Source organism: Patiria miniata, unplaced genomic scaffold (assembly GCF_015706575.1).
Source record: "Patiria miniata isolate m_02_andy unplaced genomic scaffold, ASM1570657v1 HiC_scaffold_19, whole genome shotgun sequence".
Classification (NCBI taxonomy): Eukaryota; Metazoa; Echinodermata; class Asteroidea; order Valvatida; family Asterinidae; genus Patiria; species Patiria miniata.
Genome location: NW_024037057.1, coordinates 7,076,345 through 7,092,588, shown reverse-complemented (window position 1 = coordinate 7,092,588; position 16,244 = coordinate 7,076,345). Strand labels below are relative to the sequence as shown.

At 40.2% G+C, this 16,244-nt stretch overlaps 1 protein-coding gene across 1 annotated transcript in view; it reads right to left on the bottom strand.

Annotated features, from left to right (window-relative positions):
* The window catches only part of LOC119725576 (sorting nexin-33-like), a 32,059-nt gene extending 25,361 nt beyond the window's left edge, over positions 1–6,698 (bottom strand). Inside the window, exons 1-2 of the mRNA XM_038197039.1 lie at positions 6,595–6,698; positions 3,572–3,733 (exon numbers count right to left, since the gene is read on the bottom strand). Coding sequence (XP_038052967.1) covers positions 3,572–3,733; positions 6,595–6,612 — 180 coding nt within the window. The 5' untranslated portion in view covers positions 6,613–6,698. The remainder of the gene's footprint in view (positions 1–3,571; positions 3,734–6,594) is intronic.
* Positions 6,699–16,244: the final 9,546 nt, after the last annotated feature.

Here is a 16,244-nt window from a genome sequence, read left to right as displayed (position 1 = left end):
TTTGCTATTGGTTACATGTTCATGAACGGGTGCAGGCCAGCTAGACTGGTTTCCTTACCTTACAATTTTCCAGCATCTATAAATTGATCCATTTTATCTTTAGTGGAGTCAAGGAACCAGACTACTTGAACATTTTCGTTTTTCTTGGTTTTTCCAACCTTTTTGAACACAAAACTTCACAAATGTCAGTGTAACAATATTTGATCTTTTATACTAACCCCTCAAATAGTTCATTTCTGAAAATTACAGCAAAAGCCAATGATGTACATTCCCTTTAACCATGTTCAACAAAATTACGGCTACGATCTCCACGCTCTTCTACAAATATACTGTAATTTTATGGCATTGTTGAACAGGAACCAGCGTTTACAATGTTCCAGCTTACCCTGCAAGAATGGAATTATTGGCTGGCCGCCAATTATTCAAAACTTATAAAGTAATTTATAATTCAATAACTTACAACTTTTTACCAACTTTCACTCGGGAGGTAATACATAAATACAACGGTGAAGGACAGTACCTACACGCCATTTGATTTACATCACCCCGACGCAAAATTCCATCTTATGAATTTTAACTTACAGGTAACAAGGGTCGACATATTTTTTTTGGTCGATGTCTCATTCAAAGGTGAAAAACTAAATTGCTAGAAAATTAGCAGATTTAGTAAGGCCAAAAAAAAAAAGTCTCCGGTTTCTGGTATGTGCGCGCGTCGCCGTAGCCATGCGCGTCGGCAAAATGAAAAAGGTTTTTTTTCAATAAAAGATGATGTCTCAAAACCGCCAAACTCACTGGTTTGACTGGAATCCTGCTGCTGCACACTTTTAACGTGTTTTTAGATGGGGTTATGATCGAGAATAAGCTTTATGTGGCCTCTCTGAACTCCCATATATTTGTACTAAGTTTAGTCGGGCACCATTTGCAGTCATCAGTCGACATTTGAAGCAAAAAAGTCAGACCTGTAAAAAAAAAAAAAAAGCCGCGTCGCCGCACCACTTTTTGGACAAGCTCCATACCAGAAACCGGAGACTTTTTTTTTTGGCCTAAAGGAATCTTTTTTTTTCGAGATGAAACTTGAAAATAGCATGGGAATTGCAATTTCAAGATTTTGTGGGGGTATTGCAAACACAATTTAACGTGCACAGACATGACAGAGAGTTAAATGTCAAATGCATTTTGCACATAATCTTTTACAGTATTTATGTTCTACATGTACATGTATGTACATGAACATGTATGCAATTTTCCAGGTCAATCACATACAGCACATACCGGCATGTACAAATGTATGTTAATGACTAGACACAGGGGTTGGGAATATAAATTTTTGATAACGGCGATTTGTCTTTTCCATGGTTACAATGTTTGTTCACAGAAAGCTGAAGGGGTTTTCCCCCCTAGAGAGCCTTGTTCTTGCCCATACCCAGGAGACAATGGGGCACGGGTTATGTGTAATCTTCAGGTGCTTGAGAGTCTAGCCCTGTTCCGAGGCGCGTGGCCTACGTGCTGGGGGGGGGGGGGGTCTTCAGGGGGTGCGTTGACTCATAACGCAGTCAGGAAATTCTTGGCATCCTGGTGTACGTGCGTGCGGTCGTCAAGGCAAAGAGAAAAAAAGTATTCCCCGTCCCAATTTCAGAAGTTGTGGCAAGGCATCGTACTTAATATTGTATTGTTCTCTTTGGCGAAACGGATGAACAAAAATGTGTACATGTACTTTGTACAATGTAGCTTCAATCCAGACTAGACTTTTTGGGGGAGGGGGCACCAGGGCAGGGGGACTCATTATCAAGAACATCTAAATTCAAAACGCCAAAGCTTGGTTCAATCTTTTGATGGAATTAGAGAACATGTACATGACACTTTTTTTTAACCCTCCTGCTGTCTGAACAGTCACAGACAGTCAAAAAATCAATCCTCTTCCCCTGCCATGCCTTTATGCACAGGCTAGTCGCCAACAGTCAGATCATATTTCCAGCAAGCACTGTGACTAGTCATAAACCGACAAAAGTGAGTACAGAAAATAGAATAAAATCATGCACTCTTCTCTCCCGAGAGCTCAAACTTACGATGGAAAGGGGACGGGTGCCAAGACTTTTCCTATTAGGCCCAGAATTTTAGGGAAAGACAGAATTTTAGGGGAACTGCACTGTCAGAAAGTGTTGAGTGAGATTACCTCATTTGTTTTAACCACAATTTGAATCAAGGATTTTCTATTGTTTATCATTCGTTTCAACCACTTCCTCTAACGGTGCCAAACAATGACGCATGGGAGTCAAAAATGGGAAGTGAAAGCACGTCTGAACCACAGAGGCCATCGAGATACAAATATGGACACATGTCTGCATGGGCGTTGCGAGGGGGGGGGGGCAAGGGGGGCGCTTGTCCCCCCCCCCCAAAAAAAAAAAGAAGAAGAAGAAAACAAGAAGGAAAAAAAAGAAAAGAAAAAGAGGCGCAAAGTCATAGTGGTGTAAATTTAATGGGTTGGGGGGGGGACAAAATGTCCTCAGACATATTTTGGTAATATGGTACGCGGTACCCTGTGGAGACATACACAATAGGGAACAAATACGTCTCCACGGGGAAATTTCTATCTACAGTCTCCACAAGGTTATCACGAAATAGATATATTATGGATTTTACTCAAAGACTAGGAATTTCCAAGGTGGGTTGATCTGTCGCAAATTGAAGTATTTTATGTAAGGGATATACACGTAAGTCCTAATTTCAGCCCAGGAAATTAATTCTGGTTAAAATAGGAGCATTTTGAAACTACACTTTCAAACTCGAAAACTTTAGTACACAAGAACAACGAAATGACTCCACAAAGATACAAATTGTGTACGACTGTCTGTACATGAATGTGCATGTGTGTAAAAAAATGTCGATCATTCTAACCACTTCCCCTGGCACTCTCCATTAACACTTTCAGGGACAATGACCAGACAAGAACGACAGGATCTGAGGATGTGCTTTTATAAACAAAGAATGACAGGACATTTCTGAAAATATACACAATAGAACATGATTACGTTTGGATGTAAAAATAGATTGTTGCACCTTGCAAACAGAACGAGAGACAGCTATTTTCGGAAGTGAAAGAATAAACACATCTTCACACAATGGAAGACATTGATATATACTAGTCAGTGGTCAGGGGCAGATCTAGCTTTCTGGAAAAGGGAAGGGGAGGAGGCTTTATAAAAGGGGGGGGGTGATGAGTGATGCCATGCCGAAGGCGTGCCCTGAATTCTAGATTTCAAAAGGGATCCTTTAAAAATCATGAAATCAGCAAAAAAAATGACAAAAAATCCTGAAATCAGGTAAAACTCATGACCAAAAAACCTGAAATCTGGTAAGAATTCTGACCAAAAACCTGACATCTGGTAACAAATCCTGACAAAAAAACCTTGAAATCAGGGAAAATCGTGACAAATCTCACAATTGTACAAAAGTCTGTGCATTGACTTGTGATTTATTTGTGACTGGACTAAATCACTCCTCAATGTGATGAAGATGAAATTTCCTTTTTTTCTCTCCAATTTTGGTCTCCCGACATGCCTGATCAACTCACCTGGACGTAAGCCTCAGGGATCAACCCCCTCTGTTTGGTGGCAGTCTCCGCCTCCCACCAGCCGTCCCCGACATCTTGCCGGATGATGGTCAGGATCTGGTTCTCTCTGATCACCAGCTCCCCGTTCTCGACTTCGCCGTCAAAGTCGTACAACACTTTCGCCTTTCATCGGGAGGGGAAAAACAAAAGAAACAAGAAGAGAATTTTTTTAAAATTTGGTATGAATATGGGAAGTACAATTCCCACTAGTTGTCATGATTGCTGTGTTAACTACTTGTTTGGAGTCGAGTGCTCTTCATGAGTACGAGTACGAGGAATTGTATTTATAAGTATGAGTACTACAGTTTGTACAACGCTGTTAACCACTAACCCTGCTAAATGCAACAAAAAGCAACAATGGTAAAAAGTTGTTGCATACACTGTTGCATTTAGCAGGCAACTCAAGTCTCCATGCTGTGTTGCATCTTGCATGTCTTGTTGTATTTTGCAGGGTAACTGCTCATACGCAATACATCAGAATGCTATGTTGCATTTTGTTGCATCTTGTTGCGTTTAGCAGGGTAACTACTCATAGGTCCACGGCAATACATCAGAATGCTATGTTGCATTTTGTTGCATCTTGTTGCATCTTGTTGCGTTTAGCAGGGTAACTACTCACAGGTCCACGGCAATACATCAGAATGCTATGTTGCATTTTGTTGCATCTTGTTGCGTTTAGCAGAGTAACTGCTCATAGGTCTAAGGCAGTGCATCAAAAACCTATGTTGCATTTTGTTGCATCTCGTTGCATTTAGCAGGGTAAATGCTCATAGGACCACGGCAATACATCAGAATGCTATGTTGCATCTTGTTGCATTTAGCATGGTAACTGCTCACAGGTCCAAGGCAGTACAGCAGAATCCTACTTTGCATTTTGTTGCATTTAGCAGGGTAACTGCTCATATTCCCAAGGCGATACAACAAAATCCACTGTTGCATTTGGTTTGGTTGCAGCTAGCAGGGTAACGCCCTCAGTTGTCAGGAAAATCTTAGAGACTTTTAAAGGGCTGTCAAATAGTTTCAGAAATTTATGAGTAGAAAGAGTCACAAAATATGTTCCCAAGTATAATTCATGTCATGGTCACTTTAATTAAGGAGAATACATACAATTCACTTGATAACCTGTCAACAGGGCAAACTTCTTTGGTTGACTTAAAGCTATAGACAATAGTCCATCATTTGCAGCAATCCCAAAAGGAACTGGCGTAATTATTGTTGAAAAACATACTTGGTTGAAAGATAGTAAGTGGACTAAACTCCCTGTGAAATTATTCTTTCTGGCAAGCTGTCATTTTGAAGTAATCAACGAAAGAAGGCCTTCTTTGGCCTTTCCAACGGTGCGTCTTAAGACGCACCGTAGGAAAATTTAAATTAGTAGTTCGTTTTGTTATTCGGCAAAGTGCGCACAAGCATTGGCACAACGCACACGCGCGTGCGGTTGCTATAATTCGTCAGATCAGTGCGCGACATCGCGTAAAGCTGCAATTCAAAACAATTCAAAACATGATTTAGCAACTTTTGATTTGAAATTGAGATCCTAGAATGCTGTTTTTCTCGGAATATACATGTACAGCTGAAGCTGAGCTGAAACTTCATCAGGTTAGTTGTTCAGTATCCTTCATTAGATTTTGAACACTTTTGTTGCTTCAAATGAACAAAATGCACAAATTACAAATGATCGACTACATGTACATGTATGTCTTTAAACACAATGACAACTTGCATACCGGTACATACATGTACTTCTGACTCTACCTCTGACGCACCTGACAATTACCAGTATGAATCATTTACTATTTTTTTATGATCCTGAGAGACGTCTTTTGTGTTTGTGGGTGCCAAGCAGACGCACAATTGGCCTACATTTTCCTCAGTTCAATGTAGGCACATGTACATGTACAGTTACAATACTCATATTTACCGGTATGCTCACATACCGGTACTGTAAGTTGCAAAACAGGTCAAATATACCATTTTTATGGTTATTCCTTTCAATATATTCACTTACAGAAGCACTGATGCATACACCCCTACATGCACACAATACCATACATGTACGTGTATTGAAATATCTAACACAGTATTAAAGGGAAGATACAACATTTGCAAACATCTCAAAACGAAATGATCAAATTATCACAAAATGCCGTACTGGATTGTTAGGGAATGACAGCCTAAAGCATCCTGTAAAATCGTGGCTCCTGGTGTGCTGTCATTTTCAAGAAAAATTGTATTTTTCCAACGATGGTCGGCCGACCAGCGTTGGAGAAAACTGGCTTATTTCAAAAACTACTTGCAAACTCTTTGCTGCAAAAACTGTTTGCAATTGATTACACACCTGTGAAGGGGTACAAGCGTGCTAGACTCATTCTCTGACCTTATAATTCCCCAAAGTCTATAAATTCTCTGTTTCATCTGAAGTGGGGTCAGGGAACCAGGCTACAAGAACATGATTGGTCTTCTTGGTTTTTCCAGCATTTACAAGCCCAAAACATGAAACAAGTCATTTTAACAATATTTGCTATAACATAGGCCTACATGTACTAATCCTCCAAATCTGTTTATTTCTGAGAATTGAAGCAAAAGCAAATGTTGTACATTCCCTTTAAATAAAAATATTAACAACTTTGTACAATTGATAAATAAGATAAGAATGTGTACAGTGCAATGTGCATTTTATGTACACATTGTTACTGCCAGACATACCGGTCCATACATACATTTGTACATGTCAAAGTATGTCCTACAGACCTACACCTGTAGCCTACACACACAAAAATGGAAATTAGACACATATTGTACGCATTTGAACAGTCACACAAAAATGTATACGGTACAGTACATGTATTTTGTAGATCATTGCTCTACAATTACTATACATGTACAGTGCAGTAAAACCCTGTTCCAGTGTGCATTACAAAATAACATTACAGCAACAATCTTAATCTTATTGTGTTGACTAGTGTACATGTAACTACTGGTACCTTTTGTGCTCCTAGCATGATGTAGCTATATCCCTTCACAGGTTACCAGTGAACGTTCACAAAATAGATCCAGTTTTTACAGCAGCAACAATTTCAGCCTTGCACACAACCTAATACGCTGTTCCTGATGCAATCATCTATGGTATGATCCAGCGATATCGTTATAAAAAAAAGTGAACACAGAAAAATAACAGTCCGTCCAAGTTTCCTTGAAAGCCAATATTTTCGGGTGACTCAGGTCCACCGAGTATACGTCGCTATCGGGTATCGCACGGAGAGCAATGAACACCACGCGATCTGAGATCATTACATGAGCTTGCCCTGTTGAAGCTGGAATGGTCTGGGGTAGGGTGACTCACACTTGGCTGGGCTTGATACCAACCGGGAAAAGAAAAAAAACAATGCCGGAGATTGGAGAAGGTCCAAATCTAAAAACGATTTGATGCGCACGCCTACTGAGGAAGTTCCGTGTCAAGCTGTGTCTGTGGTTTCCTTTACATTGCAAACTGTAAAACATTGTCCAGATCTATTTATTGCCGTAACTGTCAGAGTAACAGTAAATTGTAAGGACAAACTTGTACAAAGTACATGTAGCACAGGCATACATGTGTGAAAACAATTTTGCTACATATGTACATGTACATGAATCTTCGGGCATAGTTTACAGTTGAGATGAGAATATGTTGCACAATTTTACAACTCTAACCCTCTAAGATTTTCTAAACATGAAGTAAGGGCTATTCTTCTTTTTTTAGCTTTTTCTGCTGGATTCAGGAAAGGAATAGTATGTGGAGCCCATGCACTATGACTGTTAGGTTGTTGTATGTTGAAAGTTTCAAGTTTTTCAACAATGCGACAATGGCATCTTCAGTGGAAGACTAAAAGTAAAGTAAAGTCTGTCCCGAGCCAACGTGGCTCATCAGGCCGGCGTTTATCTCCGGTTTCAGTAGCATGAAACGACTGAGAATATTTCTACTCCCCCTGGATGGGATGCTAGTCCATCGCAGGTTACTCCCCAGCTAATGCCGGTACCCATTTATACTCCTGGGTGGAGAGAGGCAAGTGGGGGTGAAGTGCCTTGCCCAAGGACACAATATATGACCAGCGGCTGGATTCGAACCCCGGACCCTCTGATCATGAGTCACGAACCCTAACCACTAGGCCACACACTCAGACTAATAGTAAAGGAAAAAAGTTGGCTTAATTATAACATCCGTAAAGAAATTGAGTTAGAATTCAATAAAATCTCCCTCAAAACTGAACACGCATTTTGCTGTGTATGTAAAATGGAAGCAGATCCTTTTGGCAAGTAAAAGACTAGTGTATGGTACCGGTACACAACAATATCTGAATATGAAATGGCAGTGCCATAAAAATGAGTTTGGGATGGAAAGCATACATTGTTACATACAATCATGACAATGTATACATTCACTCTAAATTGTCCTTGTGCATTTAATTTCCAAATACAGAGTGTATGCACACAAATATTGCGTGGCTCAGAGTGGAATGGGAAGAATATTATCACAAGGTAAATCTGGACTTTTTCATTTCATGAGGCGAAGCCACTCAATACTTGTTTTATAGTGATAGGCCTAGATCCTTGTCATTTGATACCTGCACTTTTATTTCAATACAAAATTGGTGGAAAATGTATATCTCTCTTCCAAACCACCCCTTCGCGAAAAAGTTTAAATCCAACTCTGTAGTGCTGGCTCTTTGGAACAACACGCGCTACGCGCAAGGCAGAACGCGCACACCACCATGCTTTTGCACACAAATACTGCGTAATAGAACAAGAATGATCCTACCGTAACTAATGAATAGTATATCCCATTCCCCATGGGCGAATGGGACTTTTTGAGCCCTGGCGTGAATGGGAGCAACAACGAATGTCACGTGATGTGAGCTCCACCAATCAAATGACAAGGATCTGTATATAACATGATTTAGCACATGTTCAGTATATATAGGCCTACCCCGGTAGGTGCCTGTACGTACCGTACTTTAACATTTCCCACCAGGGCCCCTAGAGTCAGCACTTAACAACTTGGCATTGGGGACGGCCTCCCTATCTCTAATCTGGCCTTCTGTTTGACACTTTGTATTGTTTTCCCCAATGCCGATAAATTACCAATCAGGCAGCGTTCGTTCTTTCCTGTTTCCTTTTTACATGTAACCACATCCAGTGCCAGCATGGACCCTTGGCGGAAACCCACAAACAGTTTCAACTCCGTTTTCCATCCCTTTGCCGCTTTGCGAAAAAGTGACAGTTGTGGTCTATGAAGGCCTTAATTGTGAGTATTGTAACATATATGACAACACTGGGGACGCTGTTTTGGCTTGTCCGTGGGTGCCAAGCAAGCATGGCAAGGGCAGCATGCATTTCACTGATGAGAAATGTAACCAGTAAAAACAAGATACCGGTACATTGTAAATTGTACTCCATTTCATACAAATGTATGTACTGTAGTTGTCTTTGCCTAACTGGGGAACTATTTTAAGATGGAATTTTTGCGTCGGGGTGATATATCAAATTATAGGTTTTGCCCTTCATCGACGTTTAAACACTGTATACTCAGTGTGTTACCTCCCGAGTGAAAGTTGGAAAAAATCACTCGGGTGGGACCCAAAACCCACAACCTCCTGCTTTCTAGTGCAGATGTCTTACCACTCGACCACCGAGCTAACGGGATCGGTTGGCCGGTTCGAATCTGATGTACATAGCGGCGGGTACCGCATAAACTATTATAAGATGGATTTTTTTTTTTTGCGTCGGGGTGATATATCAAATTATAGGTTTTGCCCTTCACCGACGTTTTAAACACTGTATACTCAGTGTGTTACCTCCCGAGTGAAAGTTGGAAAAAATCACTCGGGTGGGACTCGAACCCACGACCTCCTGCTTTCTAGTGCAGATGTCTTACCACTTGACCACCGAGCTAACGGGATCGGTCAAAAAGTCAGTGACTCAAGTCAGTCAGAAAGTCAGTCACTCAATCAGAAAGTCAACCACTCGGGGCGTCAGAAAGTCAGTGACTCAGTCGGGGAGAAAGTCAATCACTCAGAAGGTCAGCGACTCGGGGAGTCAGTCTGTCACTCAGGGGAGAAAGTCAGTCGGGGAGCAAGTCAATCAGTCAGTCAGAGGACAGTTCCAGTAAAATAAACTAGAAAGGTGTACATGCTTACATGTACACACATGTACGTATGATCTTTTTGTGTCTAGACAAAGTGATCAGCGAAGTATACATGTACACCCTCTTTCAAAACTGAAACCGAGTTTAAACCGACATTTTATATACTAATTACCCACCAGCAAAACTGGTCATCAATCAGTTGCAGTTTAATGATTAAACAATTCCAGTCACGCCAAAGCGTGTCCTCTTCACCCGTTTCCAAAGTGCGACGCGTTTTGGGATCAAGGTTCAACTTGGTTCAGGTGGATCTGGGTTATTTCTGTACTTAAAGCGAGGCCAAATTTTCTTTTGAAAGTTTGTTTCGTGTATCGAAATTACCAAATAAATTTTGTTTCGGCATGTTCGGAAGACAAAAATATACCAGGAAAGTGTCATTGCTTTCCGATTCCTGAAGTTGTTGATTTTGTAGGAGTAGGGAAGTTTCACACAGCAAAATAATGACTTAGTACTGTAGCAGGATTAAACAGCCATTGAAAATTGACCCGTGTTATCTTGAAATATATATTTCCCTCTTGAAATATATATTTCCCCATGTACTGTCAACACACACGCCTACTTGATTTTTTGGTCCTGAAAAGAGTTGTTGAACCGTATCAGGAACCCGGAAAATAGCTTGCTGCATTTTGTAAACAAAAAATTCACATTGTGTACTGATATACATGTACTTTACGAGATTAAGAAAAATGTACATGTACATGTGCACAATGTTTGGTACAGTAATAAGATCTAGAAAGAGTAGAAAAAGTACATGTACCAGTACAGGTACATGTACATTGTACATTTTGTATCTGGTCAGTAATGACGGCTTACAGTGCACACAATGTAAACATGGTAAATAAATGCCAGTTCATGTACCGGCAGACCAGTATAAGTGTACTCTGGTACCGGTACATAAAAAGCAAAACATGTATATGTCCTATTGCCTTAGACTGTGTGTGTGGCATCATCAATTGGATTCATGCATGAGCTGTTGAGGGCGATATTTGGCCTGCTCAAGTGAAGTGTGAGATGATACCAATTGCAACTTTCTATTGAATGACAAATTTATACTAATAAAATAAAAAATAATTGTAGTGCTTAGGCCTAAATACATACATGTATTGCTTTCCGTCGTATCAACAATCTCAAAGCGCTCTACAATTATTACCCTGTTCATCAGGCCATGAGACTACGCGGCAGCCGATAACAGCGTACATTCTGTCCTCGACCCTCACAAGTACCCATTCATACTCCTGGGTGGAGAGAGGCAATTGTAGTTAAGTGTCTTGCCCAAGGGTACAAACAACATGTTCCTGGTAGGGTTTGAACCCACGCACATCGTACAGTACATGAGTTGAACACCGTAACCACTGGACCATGGCATTCCACTGAACCATGTCCATGTTTTAAAAGAGAAAGTATTCAAAATGCATGTAGATTGAATGGCCACAATGATGAACACCATCAAATAGTAAATCTTTTAGAAAATGTAGCAAAGTATTTATGCACACAGTGTACCATCATTTATAAAACAATTTTTTTTTAAAAGGACTCTAAAACTTTAACCCGGATATAAATGCAGTTTTATAACTTCACGGAGCCAAAAAAAGGGCTTGAATATTTGTGTCCTTGGAATAGAGTACATGGTACATGTAAATACGTGCACAATTCTATGACTATTGTGTCTTTTGCACTGGCTATTCACCGTACAAGGAAGTGCGTACGGTATGCAGAATCAGTTTTGAGGCTTTATAAATACCAATTTCCCATAAATGGACACAACTCATTTTGACTACGTCATCCGTCAAAGTCAGCACCTGGTCAGGATTAATTTTGACAAGGGATTCAACATTGATAAAAGGAAAACTGCAACACTTTTACGGGCCCAGATTGGGAATTTTCCATTTCAGTGTTGAAAACGGATGGAATTTTCCAACTTTCCAATTAGGAAATAGAAGGCATTTTCTGAATTTAAAGCTATAGTCCATCATTTGTAATTAGTGCATTTTGTTCGTTTGAAGCAACAAAAGTGTTCAAAATCTAATGAAGGATACTGAACAACTTACTTGATGAAGTTTCAGCTCAGCTTCGGCTTTACATTCCGAGAAAAACAGCATTCTAGGATCTCAATTTCAAATCAAAAGTTGCTAAATCATGTTTCGAATTGTTTTGAATTGCAGCTTTACGCGATGTCGCGCACTGATCTGACGAATTATAGCAACCGTGCGCGCCTGTGCGTCGTTCCAATGCTTTTGCGCGCTGCGCCGAATAACAAAACGAACTACTAATTTAAATTTTCCTACGGTGCTTCTTAAGACGCACCATTGGAAATGCCTTCTTTCGTTGATTTCTTCAAAATGAGAGCTTGCCAGAAAGGATAATTTCACAGGGAGTTTAGTCCCCTTACTATCTTTCAACCAGTATGTTTTTCAACAATAATTACGCCAGTTACTTTTTTGGATAGCTGCAAATGATGGACTCGGGCTTTAAACAAATTCTAAAGTGTTTACAACAATGCCAGAATTTTGTTTGCAGTATGTCTGTGTACAAACTCCACTGGTTTCCAGAGTGAAATCCGGTATAAAGTTCTGTCTCAAAATAAGTTCACAGACAAGTTGCTTCATCCATCTACAGTGAAGTTGTAACTTCATGACGCATAAGATTTTACTTGAAAGAGATTTGGGTTTTTTTTCTTTTTTTTTCTAATAGTTTTTACAACCGTAGGGTACCACAAAATTGAAAACAGATATTTTGTAAAAAGATTGAGAAACTTCAACATCAATTTGAAGCAAAAGTGGTGGCAGCTGTGTTTAGTTAGGCAGAAGCACATGGAAAAGTACGGTAGCACTTTAAACAAAAATGAAAGTTTGCATTATAAGCTTTCGTAGCAACAACTACGTCATCAGATGTAATGACTAGACTAGACTGTATCAACAAGGTCTTAATAGGATTATGTTTTTTTGTCACACCACATCATTGATAAATTGTAAAGGCCAAAAAAAGTAATACTTCTGCTTCCGGTTACCCGACCGACCCTATTTTTAGGCTGCGACCCTAAAAATGTTTTCAGCAATTCCAAAACAAAAAACAAAAAAAAATAACGATTGAATAAATAAAAATAAAATCTAGTTGTCTTTTCTGTCTTCACAAAATACCTCTCAACAACCCTTTTGCATCAAAAATGCTTGTATTTATTTGTTTTCTTACTTACATTCGCTATTTTTTTTTCAAAAGAAACCTCCGTTATTTTTTTTTCAAATTCCAACTGACCGAACCTATTTTTGAAAGGCATGTAATCGGAAGCAGAACTAATTTTTTTTTTTCGGCCTAATTAATTGATTGCCACCGTACTTTGACTGTACACATGTGTAAATGTACATGTGTACCCATGTACCTCCATATTGAAAACAGGGGGATTTTGATGGATTGAGGTTTGTACCATGTAAGCAAAGCTATACTGCCCGTGCAGGATTTTGATGGATTCAGGATACCTCCATACTGAGCAGTCACCAACACCAACATTTGTTGTATATATTCCAAGAAAAACAGCATTCTAGGATCTCAATTTTAAATCAAAAGTTGCTGAATCATGTTTTGAATTGGGCCTGAATTGCGTCCGAGACGCGTTCTCACTGAGCCGATTGCAGCTATACGCGATGTCGCACACTGATACGACGAATTATAGTAACCGCGCGCACGTGCGCGTCGTGCCAATGCTTGTGCGCGCTTCGCCGAATAACAAAACGAACTACTAATTTAAATTAGTAGTAACGGTGCGTCTTAAGACGCACCGTTGGAAAGGCCTTCTTTCGTTGATTACTTCAAAATGACAGCTTGCCAGAAAGAATATTTTCACAGGGAGTTTAGTCCCCTTGCTATCTCTCAACCAAGTATGTTTTTCAACAATTATTACGCCAGTTACTTTTCGGATGGCTGCAAATGATGGACTATAACTTTAAGTGCGAGGGAAGTAATCAAACATGCTGTTTATAAGTACCGGTAAAGACTAAGGTCAGAAATAACAGGTAGGTTGAACCACCGCCACGGACATTGGTGGCGCTATTTTCATGCCCAAAATGACCTAATTTTTAGTGTGTGACCACCTTTTTTGAAAAGGTTTGACATGGAGTATCACATACAGGGATACTTTCGCTTAGCTCCAAACATCAAGAAAAGAGAATTGCAGAGTGTAGTTGACCTTAGAAAGTTTGGTTTGTTATTACATCACATTGCCAAAAAAAGTTGTGGGTTTCCCCAAAACAGCGATGCCGTTATTTGTGTGTAATTTTCCAATACGTTTGTACACATAAAAAAAAATGACGAGGTCACATTTATTTCAGCCACATAGAGCATCATTTTAAGGCAAAAAAAGCAACTTTAAAATTGCAATAATGTCAGAACTGCTTGCCCTATGAAGTTAGGAGACCATTTGTTTAATTCCATTTTCAAAGCTCTTTTAAGATAAAGTAAATTCTACAACTATCAAATCAACTTTGAAATTTGATGATTCTACCTACCTATAATTTATAACACAGGGAATGAAACGATTTGGGATTGACTTGTGAGTGACTTGTGATTGATTTGTGATAATGTAGTAACAACTCCTCCCTTGCATTCCCCCCCCCCCCCCTCCATTTTGGCCTATCCGTTCATTAACCAGGGGTTTTCCTTAACTTTTTTCTTTACTGGCCGGCCGGGCCAGTAAACCAGAGTTTTCACTGGCCCGCAACCTTTTTCACTAGCCCACATGTTTTAATAGTAACTTTCAATCAAATCACCAGAAGCATTTTTGATAACATTTTTGATAATAAATTATGCAATATGCCTTCGGCAATTATCTTAATCATGTACATAATATTGCATGTAGTTCCTTTTTAAGTGATGTCAATGTTTCTTTAATCGTGCTTTAACATAGAGCAAGGCTTTAATTAACAGGAATCAAATAGGGGGAGAAGTTATAATCAAAATTTATGCAGTGTCCTTCGTTCCGAACTTAAGGCTTTAGGTGTTCTATTTCCGACATGTTTTGATAAAACACGAACTAAAAAAGCGTTATCTTGAGGAACAAGAAAACATTGCACACAGTCGTGGTATTAATGGGAGTTTACCAAGTTAGTAACTGAACTGTTTTAACTTGTTTGAAAATGAGTGAGAAGGCCAGTATTTTTAAAAAAACATCTCTCGCGCGCGCCATGCATTTCTAGCGAAGAATGGTGCAATCAGCGTGCCTAGCCAAGAAGCGCTGCGGGCGGGCGACCCACGAACTTTGCTGGTCACGTCAATCCATAACGTTTTCCGGAGCACGGTCCACTTTACATTCACTAGTCTACATTCAAAATAGGCCCCTCGAATCTCATATTGTCCTCATCTTTTCGGTACATTCGTTTGATAGTGTTCAAGAAATCATCCCAAGAATCCGTTCGGGCACAAGTTTTGGCAGTGAAACTGTCATGAAAGTTTTCTCCTCACCACGTTGTATGATACGAATACGATGTTAACGTACGTACGTCCGTACCGTGTGGACTGCAGATGAAGTAAATCACGTGCGCTGCATGTGTGCACAATGTGTAATGGCAAATACACGTTGATTCGCCTCATGTTCGTCGTTGGGATTTCAATGCACAGCGCACTGCGAATATACATGGAGTGATACGAATTCGAACTACCGATGTTTTTATTTCGGTCGGCGTGGCAAAAGTATTCATGTGTTGTATCACCCTTAACTTTTTATTTTGATTGATTGAAAAATACTGTAGGGAAAACTTCGTTAGTTTTATTTTTTTTAAACAGTTTTTTGACTCGCCCGTCGGACTACTGAGAGGAGGGTTTTTACTCGCCCGCCGCTGTTTTCACTCGCATTTGGCGAGCGGGCGACCGCTAAGGAAAAACCCTGTTAACCAGTCAATTAAAATAATAAACAAAATACGGTCTCAAGTCATAATCGGCCACTGTCCAACATGTCCAACGCAAATTGAATGCGAGTGCGTTGAAATAGGACCTCGTCGTTTTACTTATTATTTACTCAGTTTTTAGCATGTTTAGGGGATCTGTGACGATACTGTCCAATACAGTAAGCAGGCATGGTAGGCAGGCTACACTGCATGAACCAGCTAGCGCCAGGGGGGGGGGGGGGGGGGGGGGGCATGCCAACTACTGTACCTACCCCGCACTAGCCGCAGGCACAGTGCACAAGCACCGCACCACCGGCCCGCGCGCCGCGCCGCGGTGTAAGCGGCGGTCATCAGTCATCAAGAACCGACACACAAAAACATGGTGGGCAAAGCATTTCAATACCGATACAACTAGGCTCCGTCCTAAAACCTTCCATCACTTCACATATTTCAACTTCAACACAATGCCATTGTTCTTCGGAAAAAATATTACCCCAAAAACGTCAACGTCAACTCAGGAAGTTTTCCACTCACCTGCATCGCCATCTTGACTTTGGGATGTTGTATCACGTGACTTTAGCCC